This window comes from Megalopta genalis, chromosome 2 (genome assembly GCF_051020955.1).
Source record: "Megalopta genalis isolate 19385.01 chromosome 2, iyMegGena1_principal, whole genome shotgun sequence".
Classification (NCBI taxonomy): Eukaryota; Metazoa; Arthropoda; class Insecta; order Hymenoptera; family Halictidae; genus Megalopta; species Megalopta genalis.
The window spans coordinates 25409662-25432981 of NC_135014.1; the positions used below are offsets into that span (position 1 = coordinate 25409662).

General features: G+C 40.1%; 1 protein-coding gene across 2 annotated transcripts in view; it reads left to right on the top strand.

The window, feature by feature from the left end:
• Window positions 1-23320, top strand: part of Tmtc2 (Transmembrane O-mannosyltransferase targeting cadherins 2) — a 553554-nt gene that overhangs the window by 525110 nt on the left and 5124 nt on the right. The window contains exon 8 of one of the 2 annotated variants that reach the window (XM_033470689.2): window positions 15674-15814. The exons of the other annotated variant lie outside the window; for it this stretch is intronic. Within the exon in view, the coding sequence (XP_033326580.1) occupies window positions 15674-15814 (141 nt within the window). The remainder of the gene's footprint in view (window positions 1-15673; window positions 15815-23320) is intronic. 2 annotated transcript variants of the gene reach the window in all.

Genomic DNA, 23320 nt, shown 5'->3' on the forward strand with positions numbered 1-23320 from the left:
AAATGGCCGCGGTGAACCGGAACTCGTGACGAGAGAAGTAACAGTCCACGCGGGATTAGAGCCGTAACGCAAGGAGAACGAGGCGTCACGTCACCATATTGCCTTGTCCCCCATTCATCCTAAACCGGTGCGTTTCGATTTTGCAGCAGCCGATTCAAATCAGCGCTGTCCACTGCATTTGATTCGTTCTTTTTGTCAGCATTATTTTGTCAGCAAATTTCGGAATATTAAGGAAAGCGTTCAGAAGACACAGTGTTCGTGGACAGTAAATTACAGTAAATTCCCTTCAATTGTCTTTCAGCTTGTAAACAAAAATGAAGCTACGTCTACAAACTCTGGGACAATCGGAGAGAATTTGCCGTATTCTGTTTCATAAGTGGGCCGCTGATTTTACGCGTTCGCGATAAAAACGAGTGGAAACAATTCGGAACGGCGAGGAAATTAAGATAACAGAAGACTTCGATGTACTGTTTTGAGCTTGTTCAAATTATTAAACCTGTTTCACGATGATCCGAACGGACCGGCGACGATCGAACGATGAAAATCGCGCGTCTTGCGCGCGTTGGCCGCGCGGCGGCGCGGTCCGATTAAATCAGCGTCCGGCGAAATCGAAACAAAAAATCCGCGGAGTGGAGGGGAAAAAGGAACGATTTCATCCGTCCGATCGAGCGACTGCATGCACGCGTCGTTACCTGCATACGTGTCGGGAATATATCTTAATCCGGCGGAGCTCCGGCCTGAATATTTATGCGAGCCGGCGTTCGCGTTGTAAATCGCGACGCTCCGCGCCGTTGTATTTTCGCCAAACTACGAGCCACCGCCGCCGCCGCTGGTTAAATGAAATCGTTGAAAAGTTCCGCCGCGGCCTCGTTATAGTTTTTTAATTGTAATGAGCGCGGGAACCGCGCGCGTTCCCCGATGTTTTCGATCGAACGTCTCGTTCAATTTATTCCACAATATATTTTTTCGCGGAACCGGCGATACCGATCCGGGCTTGCAAGAATTTGATTGCGCAATTTTTTCGATAAATTTTATATTCTACGACTTTTAATATAAATTGAAATTCTGATGTGTTTTCGGTATAAGTTTGAATTTCGACGAACTTTTAACATATAATTTCAAATTATAATAGAATTTCCTAAGCTCCCTAGAAATTTATTTATGACGTTCCACGATTGTTTACAATTTAGACAATTAACATTTCTTAAAATCTAGCATCATTTAAATTTCTGTTAAAAATGCATGATTCAAAGCAACGTGATCTAACGAGAAATTTTGTTCTTTCTTCAATAATGATGTTCCTAAATACACATTTACCGTTCCCTTGTTTCAAATTTCATCCAGCCACACTTGTCATAAACGCATAACAAACCGCGGTCTACGAATAACATGGCAAAATAATTTCCCCGTTGAAAGTCCATTCCATCGCGAATAATAAAAATCGGCGTTCGGGCCGCGCGGCGAACACTTTTTGATGGGATTTGCAATCGGGAAACGCGGAAGCGAAGCGTTGTCCGGCCAGCTTCTATCTCCATTGACGACGCGTGCAATGGCCCATGGGAACTGGATCAAGAGAATAATGACGCGAAACAATGCGAGCAGTCCCGCTGGCCGTGCCAGTTCGCAAAAAGCCGTATTCTTTAACGACGCGGCCACTTTCGCCGAGTGGAGGAATTGCATTCACCTTTCAAGTGCAAACGGGACCGACTTCGGCCCGCCATAGAACCGCGAAAAAGCTTTCCAAGATGCAAGACGCGGGCGGCCGCTGCTTAAAAACCCGCCCGCGGAGGTTTCCCGAGGTGCTCAGACCTCCTCGTACCCGGAAATAGCGCCGCCGTGATTCGCGGACAATTAATTGCGAGCGAGAAACTCTGTCCAACTCGGCCGAGTCGATTCGAATCGAGTCTAATATGTACCCACCGGTTCCAGCCAATCTCGATGGCCGAGCCTCGTTTCGGCGGCCTCGAACAATCGAATCGAAATGAATAAACGATCTGTCGTTTTTCGCGGGTTTCAATATTTTTAAAAATTTTAGCATAGACAGTTAAATAGCAATTTATAGCGTAGACAAATGGATAAATATTGGCCAACTTTGACCGACGATAACTCCGCGAAAAATCATCGTCGGATGATGATCTTTTCTTTAAATAAAAGCTTGAAGCCTCTACTTTGAGACACCGTTTCTAGATTTGAAGTTTGTCGCATCCTCGCCGTTGCAGCGCTTTAAATGTTAGGCCATGTTTGTCGCATTGAAAATTGCCAAGTTTGACGTATTGAATATTGCCAAGTTTGACGTAATGCACGGACTTTGTAAAATTTTTTCCAGAAATGCCATTTATTGTAGAATGAAGCTCGATTCTTCTCCTTAAATGCAAAAAAAAAGAAACGTAGCTGCGACTTTTTCTCGCGAAGTTACAGCACTTTGAAGTAACCCTTGTTTCGATCGAAATTATTGATCGAGCGAATAATTTACTAAACAGTGTCCGGAAAATTGTCTTCGAATATTGCAATTAGTTGCAGTGACGAAAAAGATGAGCTCACGTTTTTCACCCTTTTTATTGCTTTTTTGCAAAAACTTGTTGGATCGTTGTCTGGTAAACAATTCCCTTTAACACCACCTCGAAAAGGCGTTCGAATACTTTCGCGAGCCAGTCTGTATTAATTAAATGTGTGACCGGATATGACAGCCAGAAAAAAAACAGAAAATAAATTGAACTCTGCGGAACAATTTTTAATAACGCGAACGGAACAATTGGTCGGCGATGGGAACACGGTCGCGCACGCTTTATTCGATATCCAGGGAAAACAATAATAGTTTGAGATATGAATCGTTATCACTATTTGACTATTTTTGTTGCAGAATTAATAAATCAATTGTCAAATAATATTCGATTTCGGTTCGACGATTCCAGTAAAAGAATGGATCCATTTTATTGCAGTACGGGTTCAAATTTCAGTTCAAATATTTCAGAATCTTTCGATTGCGTTAATCGAATGTCATAATTTTGAATGATTTTAATTCGAACTCGCACGAGGCTACTGCCAGCGACATGATCTTTCCCTCGAATACAATGGTAAAACGACGATCTGAATTCTTTATTAAGTAAAGACGCTTTACAGGTTGAGCAATTATTTATTGCAACGATCAATAGGATTCGATTCAGCGCTGCACGTAAATACATGTTCTATTATTCGAACGTTTACGTTCTCATGATTCATGCGCGCAATCGAGAACCTATTGTACTTCGATCTCGACTGTTCAGGGACATAATGGAATTATAGAAATACTAAAACATATTTAAAAAATCGAGAACACTTTAGAGACTCTGCTTATTAATTAAAACGTAAGTCCAGTGACAAATGGTAAGAATAATAACAATATTAAACGGCAAATTGAATTACATTTACGAACGACACGTTCTGTTATAGTAATTACTATACTGCGGATTTCATGCATTTACGACAGAACAGCACAGGTCGAATGCAAAATTGTAGAAACATTGAAACAGCTCGAGGGCATTGTTTAAATTAATTTCAATTTATTACGGCGTTTATTGAAACAGGAAACAATCTGACTTGCAGCGAAAATTCGCGAATTAGTGAAAAATTATCCTAATTCACCGTCCGCGTTGCAACGTCGAATGCAACCGGCCCGAAAAACCGCTCACCGAGAAACGCAGCGCGGTGTCAAGCAACTCGACGATTTTCCAAGGATGGAGAAAAGAAACGCGACTCACAATTACTATACATACACGCATAGTTGCAAATAAGCGTCGGTTAGACGAACTCCGCGTGTGCCGCCGCGCCGGTCCGCAAGAATATTCGGATTTAATTTCACGGTGGAAAATGATTTTCTGAGAGGCAGCGATTTTATAAATATCAAACGTGTTCCCCATTCTCTGCGCGAGCGTGCGTTCGAGCTTGTCACGAGCACGGGTTTCCGGTAAATATTTGCAGCCGGCCGGCTTCGGTAGAAAATTGGCGTCGGGCGAATATTAACGTTAAGGCCGCGTTTACATCGAATGGGGCGCGCACGCAATTCGGCTATTTGACGGCGCACGGGGAAACAGTTGAACGGGGAAACACGTCGAAAACCGTAGCGGCGCCCTTGTAACGGAACGGCCGCGTGTTATTCCCCCGGCCGTCGTCCTCGCTGCGTTAACATTATCGGGTTTGTTACACTCGCGGCGGCGGCGGCGGCAGATCATTATTGTCCGCCGGCATCCCCTATCCGCGTTTTCGAGGGTGCTCTTACGATATTAATTTATCGCGAGCGAAGCCAGCGCATCGCCGCGGCTCTCTCGAAAACCGAGGCTCGCGAAAGTTCGCGACTCCTCCCCGTCGTTCGACAATCGACCGTCCAGTCGGCAACGATCGATCTATCCTGGCCCATTTCTCTCGTGATATGTACCTCCCAGGAATCCTGCCGGTCGATCTCGGCGCAACGAAAACACCGGATAAATAAAATATTCTGACGTTCTCGTCCGATCCTGTTTTTCCATCGGCGAGAGCGCCGCTGCTCCTGCGAAGCTGCGCGAAAAGCCTGTGTAATAAAAAATACGGTGCATATGGGAAAATGGAAGATTGGCTGCGGGAGAGAGCCCGGCCAAATAACACCGTTTCCGAACGGAACGGGCGGAGACCTTTATTCGGCGCTTTCTGCGCTTTTCACCGGCTTGCGGGTGGTTTTTCTACGTTGGTAATTAGTTGACCGCCGCGGGTTTCGTGCGTTTTTGAGAAACATCACCGGATCGGAAACGAAAATGTAGATGCATAGTGGACGAGTTCGATAATGTTTTTATATTATTTATATATTTGCTGCGATACTTATTATATCATTGTGTTATTTACGTATATTTGTTTATACATTATTTGTATGTTTATTATATTTTTATATATAATATTATATATATTATATATAATATAATATATATTATATATAATATAATAATAATAATATAATAATAATATAATATAATATATATTATATAATAATAATAATAATAATATATAATATATTTGCATATAATATTATATAATATTTATTATATTATTTATGTATGTCCATATCATATATTAAATTTCTTTTTGTATATTGTATGTTAAAATTATTGATAAAGGAAAGACATTTTTATCTAGCTCACGTTTCTTACAACGAACATCGACAGTTTTTATCTTGCATTCGGACCCGCAGTATTTGTTATTGCATTTGCATTTGCAATTGAAGTGAAACAATTTTCTTATCACAAATACGAATGACTAGAATAATGGATGCTTGGTCTGCTCGATCGAATACTTTTGGTCGTCGATAATTGCAATTGCGATTTTTCAACAATTTGCTTACATTAACAGTGAAATATTAATTGTTTCAGTAAATCGATATAACGATATTCTATTTTTTTCTGCAGCTTTGACGCTCCCTTCGCGATATTGTCTTCAATTTAATTCGAAATTAGGATAGAATGATTTTAGGGGAGCGTCGAGAACGAGTAGTATAATAATGCATAATACGCTCAACTGCAGATTAAATAGAGATCGAGTGAACCAACCCGGAAATTGCAACGCAGAATGTATTAATCCTAGAAGAGCAAACAAGGAACATCCTTTGGAAACACGATTTTCAAAATGTTCGTAGCGTCTCTTCTAAATAAAAGTGATTAGCTCGGTAGAGATTTTAATATTAATATCGAGCAGAAGAAGCTCTGCATTCCGGGCAACGCGAATGCTTTTGATGATCGACTAAGAAGATTGACGTTGTATTACCAGTACCGCTCTCCGTAATATTGATATTAAATATCCCCTCCAGGATGGTAGTACTTTAGCAATAGCTTTCAGCAATAAATTGCTTACCGCTTTTTCCGGGATCTCAAAAACTCCGCAACGATATCTCATCGGTTAAACAAATATCGAACCACCGGTTTCATTAAGATAATTTTTATACTCTATCGACGATGACATTTTCTGCCACGGACATTTCCATGCGTTTCTAAAAATCTATTCCATCGTGCATTTTATCATTCGTATGATTAAAAGTACAATTTGCACTCAATAAAATCGTTGACATGGTATAAAATAAAATCGACACTCAATAAAATCGTTAATATGATAGAAAGTAAAATCTACACTCAATAAAATCGTTAATACGATAGAAAGTAAAATCTTTACTCAATAAAATCGTTAATTGAATAAAAAGAATAATCTACACTGAATAGAATCGTTGATGTGATAAAAGGTGCAATCTGCACTCAATAAAATCGTTAATATGACAGAAAGTAAAATCTACACTCAATAAAATCGTTAATATGATATAAAATAAAATCTACACTCAATAAAATCGTTAATACGATGAAAAATAAAATCTACACTCAATAAAATCGTTAAATGAATAAAAAGAAGAATCTACACTGAACAGAGTCGTTGATATGATAAAAGGTGCAATCTGCACTCAATAAAATCGTTAATATGACAGAAAGTAAAATCTACACTAAATAAAATCGTTAATGTGATAGAAAGTAAAATCTACACTCAATAAAATCGTTAATACGATAGAAAGCAAAATCTACACTCAATAAAATTGTTAATTGAATAAAAAGAAGAATCTACACTGAATAGAATCGTTGATATGATAAAAGATGCGATCTGCACTCAATAAAATCGTTAATATGACAGAAAGTAAAATCTACACTCAATAAAATCGTTAATATGATATAAAATAAAATCTACACTCAATAAAATAGTTAATACGATGAAAAATAAAATCTACACTCAATAAAATCGTTAAATGAATAAAAAGAAGAATCTACACTGAACAGAGTCGTTGATATGATAAAAGGTGCAATCTGCACTCAATAAAATCGTTAATTGAATAAAAAGAAGAATCTACACCGAATAAAATCCTTGATGTGATAAAAGGTGCAATCTGCAGTCAATAAAATCGTTAATTTAAATCGATTATACCGTACACCGAGTGAATCCGATTTTCCAAACGAACACTGTAATTCTGTAAACGCGTGGAAAAGTGCAGAAGCTCTTCGAAAGACGACTGACTAATTCGTAGAGATCGGCCAGGTTGAAAATTGGCGAGCCGGTTGTCATCGCGGCCCTGATTGGTGGGTTCCGTGGGTGCTTTCGTTTCCTCGACGGCGAGTCTCTCTCTCTCTCTCTCTCTCTCTCTCTCTTTCTCTCCCTCTTTCTCTCTCGAGCCGGGGACGCTCGCGAAGCGATCCGTGAATTATTGGCCCTATCGATAGGCGATGCCAGCTGGCAGAAGTTCGACCGCGAAACCGGTGACTCGGTTAATTCGACGATAATTGCGTTCGAAGGTTTGGTAAGCGGTGTGTCCCGAATCCTGGCAATTGTCGTCGGGAAATCGTCGAAACGCGGCGCGGCCGCGCGAACGCGTTGTAGGCGTACGTTTCGCGTCGCGCCGCGCCCCGTCGTCATTGTCGTCATTGTCGTCGCCGGGCTGCGCATACCGAGACGCAAAACCGTCGGAGACGAGGGGGCGGGAGGGCTGCAAACAATTAGGGCGGTAAGTCGAGCGGGCCAATTAGGTGACTGACTGTGCTCCGGCGGCGAAACGAGAGACACACGCCGATAGGCAAGAGGACTAATCGCCGAGAATAATTGGATTAAATTGCGGGCTCGCGTTTCCTGCGTTAGAAATCTGGTCTTATCTTTGATTTATACCGCCAAAGGATTAATGGGCTGCCGTGGATGGAACCGCGGAACCGGATCGGTGTATACCGGACGGGTAATCGTCGACGGTTGACAACGCGGCGCTTTGAAACGTCGCACACGGCGAAATCAAAACCGCGGAATCTCGGAACATCTAGAAACCAAGTTTTCCGTAGAGATGCGGTTGGACGAGTGCGCCAGTTACTGTGCGGCCATCGATGTGATGGCCGAAGTCCGCGACAAATTAAGTTGTTTCCTTCGTCGACACGGCGCTTCGTTCGAGCACAGCGAAATATCTCGGAACGGGTCGGAGCTGCGACGAAAATGTTTATGCAAAAGCTGGTCGGTATAAAAATGTGCCTCGAGTAGTATCGACAATTTTTTTATTCGGGCAATGGTATGCATTTATGATAGTACACAATTTTGATAAAAATTCCTAGATCAAAGTGAAACCAATAAATTCGTATACCAATTTATAGTGAAATAAAAATTTGTATACAAGTTTATAACAAAGCTTCAATTTATGTAGAAATGTATAACAAAGCTTGAATTTACGTACAAATGTATAACAAAGCTTAAATTTACGTAAAAATTGATAATAAAGCTCGTGAAAGCTCGTTCAACTCGTTCAAATTCTTAAGAAAACGAATAAATATCTGTCGATCAAAATGCGTGCAATTTTCATTTTGCATAAAAATCCACGGTCTGTCATCGATCATGCAACATTCTCCGAGTTCGCACGTTCTTCTTCATCCTTCAAACTGCATAATACATTGGAAAACGGCTTCTCGAGCATCGTTGTTTCGCAAGAAATCAAGAGAAACGGCGAGAAAAAGCGCAACGAAATCTTGTCACCTCAGTAATAGGTACCTGCGCCCTAATCTAGCACTCCGTAGGACCGATACGCGCCTCCGGGATTCTTTCCCGGGGATCGTTGCGGCAATTAGTGCCGTTGCTCGCGCGATAAATCGGCGCGGAGTGGAGTAATTGGCCGGCCGAGTCCCGGAGGGTATCAGTTCCGGAAGTTTTCTGATTTTCGGGGCCGACGGCTGTCTCTAATGGCCGGCGAAACTCGGCTGGGACCTTGCGGACACGTACGCGACCTATACTGGGTCGGGCTCGGGGGGCGTGCAGACGCGAACAAGATGGGAACACAAACGACTGGGAGCGTTACGGGACGACTAACACCGAAAAGCTTCTTTCCGAGCGGCCCGCGTCTCGGAGTTGTAGGCTAAAACTTTTATGATTTTGTTCGTGCCGGGTGTGCGGCACTCGGGAACGGGCGAAAGTAAAGCGGGAGAGAGAGAGAGAGAGAGAGAAGGAGAGAGAAAGAGGGCGAAAGAGAGACTCTAGCACGAATCGTAGGAAGCCGGCGAGAAGACTTTCGCGGGCGCGGAAGACAAATGGCGTCGGGATCGGAACGAGGTCGACCATCCAACTGACTCCGACGGACCCGATTGCCCCCGTGATTCCGAAGGATCCAGAGCCGCTTCCGGCCAAACACTTTCCGTGTCCGATCGATCTGTAATCTGTATCAGCGAGCCGCCGGCCCGGAGATTCATAAGAATTCGATCAACGGCGCGGCGTCCGGATGATTTATCGTTTACGAGAGACGAGCGGAGAATGCCGAGAGGGCGCGGCCTCTTCTTCGCTCTCCTTCTGCAGCCTGTTTCGTCCGGACCGTGGCATTCGTGACGATTTCGTTGCAACTTATTGCAATTCTCGCGAAAAGATTTTTTCAATGATTCGAGTCGCGTCGACTTCGAGGTGATTAGCGACGTGCTGATCTTCGTGATCTGGACATGTCTAGTTTGATTTTATATTTTGTCAGTTGATTGGGTTTCTTTTACGTAGCCGATAGCTTTTTTTTCTCCCAGAAATGCCAAATTTCGGGTTGCTGTGAATTTCTCTGTGTTGGTTCTACGTCTATGTTATTTGTTGTTAAATTGATCGCTCTACGTCTCCGAATTGCGGCCGAATAGTGGGATGTGACCTCTGAATTGCCTTTGAAACGTATCACGTGGCGGAGGCAAACGCCTCCGAATTGCCTTGAAATCGTGTCAGGTGGCCTACGAATTGCCTCCGAGAATTGCTCTCGAATTTCCCCCGAATTGTCTTCGAACTGCCTCCGAATTGCCTCCGAATTGCCTTCGAATTTCCTTCGAATCGTGTCACGTGGCCTCCGAATTGCCTTGAAATCGTGTCAGGTGGCCTACGAATTGCCTCCGAGAATTGCTCTCGAATTTCCCCCGAATTGCCTTCGAATTGCCTTCGAATTGCCTCCGAATTGCCTTAGAATTGCCTTCAAATCGTGTCACGTGGCCTCTGAATTTCCTTCGAATCGTGTCACGTGGCTTCCGAATTGCCTCCGAATTGCCTCTGAATTGCCTCCGAATTGCCTTCGAATTGCCTTCAAATCTTGTCACATGGTCTCTGAATTGTCTCCGAATCATGGCAAAAATATTAGAAATAAAAAAGTTAAGTCATCGTTTCTACTCTAGCATTGCTATGTATTCATACTAATTTTCCTTTGGTCGTCTATCGGGGTTGAAATATTTGCATTTGTAAATGCTATTCGGAAATACTGTTTCAATTTATCTGTTAAATGAAGTGCTTTGAGATCCAACATAAGTTTCTGACGAAACATGTTGTATATATTAAATTGTCCTAATAATTCTCCTCATTTTCGACTAATATCCGCGATCAAATACATATTATATAATGCAATTATTTGTGCGCGGTTCGAGCACATGTTCGCGTTTGCCTAACAACATTATAGAATTTCAGCTTAATTAATATTCTATTCGATGTTTGCACATGTTCATGTTACCTGCGGTGTAACGACGTTTCGAGTTAATTAATATTTTGCTCCCTGTCGGATTCGAAACAATAAATTCGAGATCGCCAATGTAACAAATCGATCTTATTGATATTATTTAAGAAGAAAAGAGATTTCTATGTGACTTCGGTTTTTCGAAAACGATGGGGACGAGCTTCGTTTTGCATAAAAATCCGCCGCCCAATAATAATCTTTCAAGCTAACAAATGGCCAAGCTGATTGACTTTTAAACTTTTGAACTAATAGAGATTGATAGAAAATTATCGAAACGATAATCGTGTCAAGCGAACGCTTAGAAATCGATAGAAAATTAACAAAAGCGATAGTGTTAATCGAAGGCGTGGAAATTAATAGAAAATGATCAAAGCGATAATAATTGTGTTAATTGAGAGCATAGAAATTAATTGAAAATTATCAAAAAGATAATTGCGTCAAGCGAACGCTTAGAAATTAATAGAAAATTATGAAAACGATAATTACGTTAATTGATCGCTTAGAGATCGACAGAAAAATTACCAAAAAGGATAATTGTGTCGTGCGAACGTTGAGAAACCGATAGCAAAATTAACGAAAAGGATAATTCTGCCAAGCGAGCGCTTAAAAATCGCTAAAAAAATTGTTAAAAAGATAATCGCGTTATTTGCGTATATTAATGTTGTGCGACAGAGCACGTCGAAAGAAACTTTTGAGCCATTAGTTTGATCCTTTGGCAAGCAATTTAAAGGTTGGTTCGTCGAATTGTACGAGGCGTGGCTCCTTGTAAATAATTAGGCGAGCTTTTCTTAATCTAGGAACCGCGGGCCGAAGTGTCGTGCCGTGTCGCGGGTATCCGCCTGAACACTACCGTCGGAATTTCCTTAATTTATTCCGATGGAAACAGAACTTGCTTGCTTTCCTTACCACCTTTCCGTGACAGAAACGCGGATTAGTTTAGGGAGTTTGTCGCTGACTACCTTGCGGCTGCGTTCTCTCGCAATGCACATTCCCCCGTAAAATTATAATTCGCTTGCTCCCCTTTCTTCGTCAACAAAAGAAGAATCTCTTCCGTCTGCGCGAACCTGATTATCGGTGTTTTCGTTGGTCAATCGAAAATTTCGCTCGCGATTCTCACGTTGCTGTCACCGACAAATGATTTTCAGAAAAATCATTTCTTCTATCAATTATTTTCACTCTAATCGTTTTAGCCATTCTTTTGTTACACTTGGAAAACAATTGAGGATCTGTGTGGTGCTGGAAAGTGAGATTGCGATAATTCTTTTTCTCTTTCTTAATTTATTTAATAATATAAAGAAAGAGAAGAGGAATTATCACAATTTATTTAATAGTATAGTGACTTAAACTAAATTGTGACGTTAAAATTTTTAAGAATTTTTTGCGATTTTCAAGCAGATTGCAGATATTCATTATAATAGATTCGTTTGCTATAATAACTTGTTTCTGCTTGCTCTTCTCGGTTCCTAAAGCGTTTTATTAAATGCGATGTACCTCGTTTATGAATTATTAAAATAATCTAGCAATGAAAAGTCATCAAAGCAATTACGAAATTTTGAACAATCGCAAGCATCGTCGGCTACAAAATATTTGCTTGCTTCTCAAGGAATCCAAAATGTACCTGAAAAAATATAAAACTACATTTCGATCTCAGCTACATCGAACGTGAACGCGAAGATGCAATTAATACGAGGAGAAAGAGCTAATCAGCAGTGGTCGGAGCCGAAAAACGTGGGATTAAAATGCATACGACGTCGTCATCGGGCGCAAACAGAAAATCCTATTTGAATAAATTTATTATCATCTTATCTTGGCCGCTATCCGCGAGCCTAGAATTTCTCGGTGCCGAGCAAAAGAGAATAAAAAAACGGGGGGGAGGGGAGGGGGAAGGAAAGAAAAAGGAGAAACAGTTTTAAAAACAGACACTTCGTTCCTCCGGTCAGAGCAAGCCGCAGTGCAAGGAATCCTCAAACTTGCGCGACGCATATTAAAATGCAAATGGCTTAACACTTTTTTCTCCCCTGCATCTCGGCGGTGTATATAGCACGAGCGACGAGAGCCGCAGTTGCTTAAAAGGGATCCGCCTGAATATTACAACACAGAGACAAGGAAGGATTCCGTGTAAGCCTCTGCGGCCTGGATCAAAGTCTGCATTCGGCTAATACGCCCGCCTTTCCCATAGTCTTTCTTCCCATACTTTGCCGTGGTTCGAATTAAATGGGATACTGACGTTCTCTTAGCGTTCTCATCTCTCTGCTGAAAGTCGACTTTCTAATTTCAGATCGCTTCCACATTGAATATTTCCCTTTGTCAGTTAATATTTCCCTTCGTTATTCCAGGCATTTCTATATTATTTAATATCTTCCTTTACTTTTTTAGACACGCTCCCTTGTTATTCGATACTTTTCTTGATTACTTAAGCTTAAGCTTTAATTATTCAACGTTTTTCTTCTTTATTTAACGATTTCCTTCGCGCTGTTTAACATGATCTTTGAATTATCTAATATTTGTCTTCGTTATTGAATCTTTTTTCTTAGTATTTAACACTTTCTATCGTTATTTGACATTTTTCTTGATTATTTAACGTTTCTCTGGATTATTTAACATTTTTCTTGATTACTCAAGATATTTCTCTCCATTATTTAACATTTTTCTTGATTACTCAAGATATTTCTCTTCATTATCTAACATTTTTCTTGATTACTCAAGATATTTCTCTCGATTATTTAACATTCTTCTTGATTACTCAAGATATTTCTCTTGATTATTTAACATTTTTCTTGATTACTCAAAATATTTCTTCATTTATTAGCATTTTTCTTTGTGATTTAACAATTTTCATTCATCTTCTATCATTACTTGCCAACGTCCTGAATTATTCAACATTTTTCTTGTTAGATTTGCCTTCGTTATCTCACATTTCCCATAAAAATGTTTACTGAATGCATTATTAAGGTATTGATTGTCACATCAAGACACATTTATGACAGAAAATTGACAGAAAAATGCAAAAACATTGTAAAAGAGTATGGAAAATATACTTCTATTACGTGCAGCATATTAAAATAATTCAACGATAAAAGACAAGATCTCGACGATAATTTAGGCTTTGCACACTTTATAAAAATCCGCGAGGTAACGGCGACGATCCGAAGCTCGCGTTCTCGTCGAATAATTCGAAAGTGACGATTCTCTTGAACCAAGAATGTTCAAACATTGTTCGGAACGAACAGTTCGCCGTAGTAAAATACTAAAGGATCCCCTCTGGTTCGCGGAGCTCGTTCTCAGCGCCGTTTCCGCCGCAGCCGGCCATAAATTTCGTTTCGTTAGATAAAAAACTCGGCCGGGGCGCAGAAAGAAAGAGAAAGAGAGAGCGAGAGAAGGGTCTCGATTCCTTCAGTGAAATAGTAACGACACGCCGTTGAATAATTCCTCGTCAAAGTGGATCCCCGCGACCGCGAGCGGGGCTCGGCCTGAAAAATTTAAGGACGCCGCCGCGCGGCCCGGCGCTGAAAACCGCGGCCGACCCGGGGAACGCGCGCTAATGCGCTCCGGAAAGGTAAATACGAGGCGAAAGAATGCGCCCCGGGGAAGTTCGAACCCCTCACCCCCCGCCCCTCTCTGGAAGGCCGCGAGTGGGTCTCGAAACTCCATTCTGCCGAGTCATTATTCACTCGGACTACTTTTACAGAGCATTACCGGCCTGCGGCGTTTTTGGTCGCCGGGAAATCGGATTCCCCAACTCGCCGCGATTCTTGTGTCTTCCACGGGCTCGCCACTAGCGGGCTTCGGCCGCCATTTTCCCCGTGAAATCGCACCGGAGAACAATCGCGCGGAAATGTTTTCTACGAAATCGCGCATCGATACTGTCACGACGAAGATTTTCCTGCGAAGTCGCGCGTTAATTGTCTTTTTTACCGAAGTTTTTCGTACGAGGTCGAACGCTGAAACAATCGTCTCGAAGTCTCTCCTTCGAGATCGAACGTTGAAACAGTTGTACTGAAGTTTTGTTTTGTACGAAATCGAACGTTGAAATAATTGCGCTGAAGTTTTTCATACGATATGGAGCGTTTGAAGCAATTGTATCGGAAGTTTCTGCGATGGAGTCGTGTATTAAAATTAATTTGTTTTACCAGAACATTTGTTCTGGAATTTTTCCTGTAAAATTGTACACGAGGACGTTTAGACTGCGATTTTTCTTGTAATATCGTTCGCGATTTCATTTGAATCGAAATTTGTCCCATGAAATTGTGCACAAGAACACTTTTGTTGCAATTTTTTCTATGAAATTGTACACAAGAACAATTTTACAAGAAAATTGTGTGCAATTTCATTGTACACAATTGTATCGCAATTTTTCTATGAAATATTACAGAAGTACATTTCTACTGCAATTTTTTCTATGAAATATTACAGAAGTACATTTCTGTGATGAATTTTGCAATTTTTCGCATAAAATTCCACATAGAAACATTTATTCTATAATTTTTTCTGTACTGTCCAACACGAGATCATTAAATAAATCATAAAATTCTACATTGAACACTTGCATCGCAATTTTTTAAAGACATATTGCACAAGTGCATATATTGCACTGCAATGATTTCCATGAAATTGTCCACAAGAATATTTACATTATAATTTCACCTACAACATCGCGCATCAGAACATCGGTACCGGGTGGGATAAAAGTCAAGAATGTGTGTTGATATAGTGAATAACTTATTCAAAAATTATTTTTCAAAAAATCAATCTTCAAGAATCTTTCTGTCCAAAACTCTTCAAGTAATTCCACTCGTGTATCCTGCATAATCAAAGTACAGTAAACTCTCCCTAATTTTCTTTCAGCTTCTAAACAAAAATAGGCAATTTGGAAAGAAGAGATACGATTATTCGAGCCTTGCACCTCGCTTTTACAATCGTTAACAATCGGTAAATATAAAAACGAGCCGCGATGCTCTAATAATCGCAGCGCCTCTCCCCAAATTGTCCACTTTCGTGCACAATCTGAGCGTCAAATTGCGGGAGAATTTACCGTACCGCGTGCGAATTGAGCTTCGACAACGTCTCGGGAGGCGATCGGAACATCGTAGCTGATTGAATAATTAGGAAACCGAGGCGGGGAACCGGTAAACGGAACCGCTGACGATCGACCTTGTTTTCCAGAGCGTTTACAACCTGCTGGGCGAGACGCTGTCGAGGCTGCAACAGTACGCGGAGGCGGAGAGGTGGTTCCAGGCGAGTTTGGCCAGCCAGCCTGACCACGTGCCGGCCCACATCACTTACGGGAAACTTTTGGCCCGAAACGTAAGTAGTTGCCAGTTCCTCGATCGGTTCTCTTTCGTCCGGTTCCGGGAGTTTACCGCGGGCCACCGATACCGCGCGAAATTTCGCAAACCGGGATCACCGGGCGACTGGGGAATGACGAACGGTGGAAACCGAACGCCGCGATGGAGATCCCCCGCCGTTGGCTCTTCGATTTTAAGGCGAACGCGAAAACTCCCCGGCGAAACTGTATTTTTCACGGCGTCCCAGACGCGGCGTCTCCACCTATCCGCGTTTTATCTCCTCTGCCCGTCGACTCTCCCGCAGACAATTTTCGAGTGCCGTGGAACTTTTGCCGGACCGTCTAACGAGAAATAACGGCCGGGATTTTCGGCGGGGCGAAGATTCAATCGGCGACCGGTGAGAAATCGCGCGTCCAACGACGCCTCGGGACGAGCACGAATCGAATATCGGACACGGTTTTCGGCGGCGCACCGTGGACCGGAGTTCGGCGTGTATAAATTAATATTTGTCTAAGATTATTCGATTTGAATGAATTCTACACTTAGTCGAATATTTTATACGTATGTTCCAATGAAGAATTATTCGTTGGAAATTATTCTATTTATTCGCGTAAATTGTTCCATTTATTCGGATTATTCATTATGCGTCGTCAATTGTTCTATTTATTCGAATAATTCGATTCATTCTTTGAATGATTCTTTATTCGAATAGCTCAAATGATTCTTTATTCGAATAGTTCGAATAATTCTTTATTCGAATGCTTCTTTATACGAATAATTCGAATAAATCCTTATTCGAATGCTTCTTTATTCGAATAATTTCAAGAATTCTTTATTCGAATGCTTCTTTATTCGAATAACTCTTCATTCGAATAATTCGATTCATTTTTTGAATGATTCTTTATTCGAATAGTTCAAATAATTCTTTATTCGAATAATTCGAATAATTCTTTATTCGAATGCTTCTTTATACGAATAATTCCTTATTCGAATGCTTCTTTTTATTCGAATAATTTCAAGAATTCTTTATTCGAATAATTTCAAGAATTCTTTATTCTAATGTTTCTTTATTCGAATAATTCTTTATTCTAATGCTTCTTTATATATATATATATATATATATATATATATATATATATATATATTCGAATAATTCCAATAATTCTTTATTTGATTGATTCTGTATTCGAATAATTCTGTGTTGGAATAATTTAATACGAATAACTCGGAAAATTCTTTATTCGAGTAGTTCGAAAAAATAACAGGGAAGAAATAAATATCTCAATAACGAATAAATTCTTATTCGAATAAAATTCGAATGAATTCCAATGATTGATTTTCAGCGCTCGAGGCGTTTAAACTCTGTGTCGGAACTCGCATTAATTTCTTGGCCCCGCGGTATTCAACGTATCCGCAATCTCCCACGCAAACGGAATCGGCGTGTTTCGTATCGACTGCGCAAAATTATTGACGTTGTCAGGCGTTTCCTCGAGCGTCCTGATCCGTCGAGTTTATTTGAACGTGATTGGGATCGCGGGACGTCGCGTCGCCTTCGAGGAGTGCTCGCGCGTCGCGAACGAAAGAGGGTATCGAGATCTTGCACTGAGATCGAGTTCGATTCTTCAGATCGGAGAGAGAGAGACAGAGAGAGAGAGAGAGAGAGAGAGAGAGGAAGAGACAGATGAAAGGTAAAGAGAGAGAGAGAGAGAGGGGAAGAGAGAGGAAGAGAGGAGTCGGTACCACGACGGAATTTCGATGGCGTTCGGGGGCGTGAGTTACGAAAACGAGACGGACGGAAAATTCATTCGCGCGACAACGCCGGCGACATTTATTGGTCAAACGTTCAATTACGCCCGGCATCGTTTAACAGTATTGACTTTTCATTGACCGTTCCGCTCGGCGCGTGACCCGCATCGTAATTCACACGCGCGCGCAAGAACTTCCGCTCGCCGTTGAACGCACGCGACCCGATGCCCAGGGAAAAACCGACCGACCCGATACAGGATCGAACGAATTAGGAGCGACGTTTCACGTAGGACCCTATCCGGCGCCGGTTGTTGTTCCTGAAATGGAACGGAATTATTTAAGCAGAAAGTTGTTCCACCTCGATCGAACCTTCTTCACGAAATAGGACCTCGATTATCCGGGCCGAGAGGATCGACGCGAATGTTCGGATAATAGAACAGCTGCTTAATTCTGGATTTCTTCGAACGCTGGACATCGTCTTTATCAATCCTTTGCGATCGGAGATATCGCAATTGAAAATCCGAAATATGGTTTACGAGGCGCGACATTTCGATTTTACGTGGTTGATTGCAATTTGAACGTATGAAATTGAAGATTTGAAAATGATTTTCTGGAGAAAGATGTGAGATGATGAAAGAAAATATTAAACAATCGAGGAAAATGTTAAATAATTCAGGATATTGTCAAGTAATAACGAAAGCTAGTAAATAATAGAAAATAATACTGAATTACGAAGAAAAATGTTACACAATGAAAAGGAAATGTTAGATAGTGAAAAAAATGGTTAAATAACGAAGAAAAATGCTAATATAAATGAAAAAATATCTGAAATAAATAACAGTTGTTCTAAAATTGTCTGCGACAGGAAGCATTACTGAAAAGTTGATTATTATTGATATCTACGATAATCGACACAAAATAAAAATCAATATTTAACAAAGAATTCCTTCCGTTGATAAATAATAAAAGTTGTTACAATTATTATTGTTATGAAAAGAATATAAAGAAAAATCATTGCAGAAGAAGATGATCAGATAATATCAATTTTTAAACTTTTTCTTGCTTTAAACATTTTCTTGCTTTTGCTTGCTTTACGCGTCGCTATAATTGTTGGACAGGTTTAACGTTAAATAGAACCGCGCTGATCGGATGCGATCGGCTGTCAATAACTTCGACGACAGTGCGGCCGTTTCTCGTGTAATTGTTTCTGCGAGTTCGAAATTAGATTTGATTGTTTTCAGTTCCTTTTCTTTCCTCCTTCCGACTTCTTCTTACTTCGCTGTCAATTTTTGCGAGTAGCAACTTCATTCTTTCTTGACTGATCTTAATAAATTAGAAAGAATACGTTGACGTATTGAAATGTTTCTAATTTTTAGAATATTTAAAATTGTAGCTACCTAATTTTTCTATGAATGCATAAAATCTGCGGTCTGTTTATTTATTTATTTATTCATCTATTTATTTGCATATCTATTTATTTACTTATCCATTTATTTACTTTTCTATTTAATTACTTATCTATTTATTTACTTATCTATTTATTAATATATCTATTTATTTACATATCTATTCATTTACTTAGCTATTTATTCACTTATCCATTCATTTACTTACTATTTATTTACATATCTATTAGTTTACTTATCTATTTACTTACATATCTATTTATTTACGTGTCTATTTATTGACTGATCCATTTATTTATTTACTTATTTATTGGTCGGACTACAGAGTCCTAATGCACGATAGAAATTCGCAACACACGGTTAATTTAAAACAGCCGTGCATTATCGAATTGCCGCGGCAGCAATTTCGAAAATAAAAATCCGACGGATATTCGACTAGATTTTCCACGGACATTTTCTACTACTAGGGCAAACAGATGAAAACCGCGTAATCCGATTTCCCCTGTAATTACCCGGCGCGGATAAAAAACCCGGCACCTGCTACACCGTTCCTCCTTTTTGAATTTATCGAGCGTCCATTGACAGTTTAATTTCGCTCAAGAGCCCCGCGACCCCCTTATGCAGCTGCACCCTTCATCGACAGACGGCCGGACTCAATTTATTAATCGAATAACGAGCGCACGGCGCGATCGGCCGAGTCCGAATGATTTTACAGTAGATAGCAATTTGTATCGGCGACGGGAACAAGTGTTAAATTACCAATTTAGCGATATTACGGCTCGTCCCGGGGAGGCGAGCTCGCGCGGCCAATGATCAGTAGCGGAGCGCAAAATTGCGCCGACAATTAAATCGGGCCGGGCCGGGACGGGGGCCGCCGAGGCCGGCGCTCGGAAAAATGAGCAATTTCGAAGCGAGAACGGTACGTCCCGTCGGAAATAAATACGCGAGTAATCGATAGGCGCGTCGCGTGCATACGAACGCGATTCTTTGCCGCCGATGCGTCGAGACATTGGGAAACTTTGAGAAACTGTAAGAAAATTACAAAAATTTAACGACATTATTGCCCTATTTTCAACATGGTGTCCCAGAATTATTGTACGAGCGTGAACATAGAGATTCCTGAGCTGATTTGAAGCAACTTTTTCCTTTGCGAAAATGCAATCCGCGGCTTCGTTTACGAGTTATTAAGGGAAAACACTGACCAATGACAGATCGCGTACGGCTGACGCTCCGCCCTCGCGACCTCCGCCGCTGCGTCAGACGGCCAGCGCGACGCGGTATTGGCCGCATGGGCGGAGCGCCTGCCGCGCTCGCGCTGCGATTGGACAGGGTTTTTCGTCAATAACTCGTAAACGAAGCCGCGGATTGCATTTTCGCAAAAGAAAAAGTTGCTTGAAATCACCTCAGGAAACCCTCACTTCTCGCTTGTACAATAATTTTAGGACACTTGTATTAGAGTCATTAAAAGAAGAAAGACATTTCCGTGGAACCTGTTTGTTACAATTAACTTAGACGATTTTCATTTTGCACAAAGATCCGCGGTCCAGTAAACCATTTTTTCGAATGTAACTAATTTTTCGTTAGGTTCCTCCTTAACCGTTTAACAGTTTTCGACGAGTATACTCGTCGAAGCTGACTGGTTAATACTAAATAGTAAATATATACTTTGTGATATTCTTTATCGAATGATGCAACAGCTAAGTGCTTAATTGATCGCGAAATATTGGCAACGGCAAGGAGGAGCTCGCGAGTTCCGGCGAAAACGGACACGTGCGGGGCAACATCGGCTCTCCCGAATCTCTCTCGGCCCAGTGAGCGTAATCGTCGGTCGTGTTAGATATGTTTTCAGGAGAAATACCGGTTTCCGGTCAACGATCGGCCGCGCCGGAACACGGAACGGTCAGTGGATCGAGCGGAATCAGCTTAACTGCAGGCTGTTTCCCGTCGGCGCGGCGCGGCGTGGCGCGCCGGTTCCCTTTAAGTGATGTGGATCAGCCGATTCCCCGGCCTATCTATCCCTCGATCCACATCTCCTATCCGCGCCGAAATAGTACTAACTACTTACGTGCCGAGTCGAAGGTTTGCTAAGTGATATGTGGGTCGCTACGTGGCCGGACTCGCCGATTCCACGGACTCTGCGATCCCGGCGATCGTTTATGCCACTAGCAAATTTGACGAACTCGATTTGCTTCTATTCTTGTCGTAGAAATATTGTTTGGAAATGTTGTGGAAATAGTTTGAAAACATTTTGGGAACATCGTAGGGGGAAGGTGGCGTGATTAAGGATGAGGAAATCGTGGATTTATTTTTAATTTATTTTAATTATATTATTATATTATTGCATTATTGTATTATTATAATATTATATTATTATGTTATTATATTATTATATTATTATATTATTATATTATTATATTATTATATTATTATATTATTATATTATTATATTATTATATTATTATATTATTATATTATTATATTATTATATTATTATATTATTATATTATTATATTATTATATTATTATATTATTATATTATTATATTATTATGTTATTATATTATTATAATATTATATTATTATTTGAGTTTAATTTCCTGTATTTAATTCTGTTCTGCTTTAGTTTATTTTACTTTATTTTCTTCTTTCATTTTGTATCAATTTTATCTTATTCTATAATATGTCAAAAGTTACGTCAAAGTTCTGTTATTTACAAATTATTAATTGCCACATGCGTAAAATGAAATTCCGAATTTTCAAGTAATGAATTTGTACTGGATTTTATTTTGATTAGAAAGCGTTTCAGAAAACGAGATGTACAGGAAAGCTTGATTCGCAATTGGTTGGACATGCTGTGTGATAGATTAAAGTTGATTCACGAAAAAATAAAAAAATATGAATTCGATCTGCGAAAGAGCGAATTAAAATTGCAAACGGGCGAATTTAATCTGTGAACGAGGGGGGCGTGATTTATCGAAAAGTGAATTCGATTTACAAACGCGTGAACGTGATCTGCGAAACAGCGAATTTGATTTGCGAAATAGTGACGCTGATTGGTGAAAATAGGTGAATTTGATCTATGACGGAGCAAATTTGATCTGCGATACAGTAAATTTGATTTACGGAACGGACGAATTTGATCTGCGAAAGATTGAACTCGATTTGCGAGAAAAAATGAATTCGATCCGCGAGATGATGAATTTGATCTGCGATGTAGCGAATTTGATCTGCGAGCAAATGAATTTGATTTGCGAACAATAGAATACGATCTGCGAGAAAGTGGATTTGATTCTCGAAAGAGTCGATTCCACTTGTGCAAGAGTGTCGTTGAGGTTCGAAAGAACGATCTTGCCATTTAAAAATAGCATTTGCTTTTTGACAATAGTATTTACTTTTCAAAAATAGAATTTGCTTTTTAAAAATAGTATTTGCTTTTTAAAACCAGCATTTGCTTTTTAAAAAATAGCATTTCCTTTCTAAAAATAGCATTTGTTTTTTAAAAAACAGCATTTACTTTAAAAAACAGCATTTGCTTTTAAAAAACAACACTTACTTTTAAAAAATAGCATTTGCTTTCAAAAAACCAGCATTTGCTTTTAAAAATAGCATTTGCTTTCTAAAAATAACATTTGCTTTTAAAAAACAGCATTTGCTTTCAAAAAACAGCATTTGCTTTCAAAAAACAGCACTTACTTTTCAAAAATAGCATTTGCTTTCAAAAAATAGCATTTGCTTTTAAAAAACAGCATTTGCTTTTAAAAAAGAGCATTTGCTTTCAAAAAACAGCATTTGCTTTTAGAAACAGCACTTACTTTTCAAAAATAGCATTTGCTTTGAAAAAACCAGCATTTGCTTTTAAAAATGGCATTTGCTTTCTAAAAATAGTATTTGCTTTTAGAAACAGCACTTACTTTTCAAAAATAGCATTTGCTTTGAAAAAACCAGCATTTGCTTTTAAAAATGGCATTTGCTTTCTAAAAATAGTATTTGTTTTTAAAAAAACAGCATTTGCTTTCTAAAAATAGCATTTGCTTTTAAAAAACAGCATTTGCATCCAAAAAACAGCATTTGCTTTTAAAAAACAGCATTTGCATCCAAAAAACAGCATTTGCTTTTAAAAAACAGCATTCGTTTCCAAAAATAGTATTTGCTTCTAAAAAACAGGATTTGTTATTTTAAGCGAACTCGCATTCGCAAACGGATGAAGAGCGAAATCGATGTACGAATAAGCGAATGAAGTTCCCGAAGCAATAAATACGCAATTTTGCAGCAATTTGCAACGAAGTGGGATCCGATGTTTTCCTAGAATCTACAGACTGGCTCGATCGGTGGCATGCCGAAACCACGGCCGGAATACGAGCATCGAGCACCGAG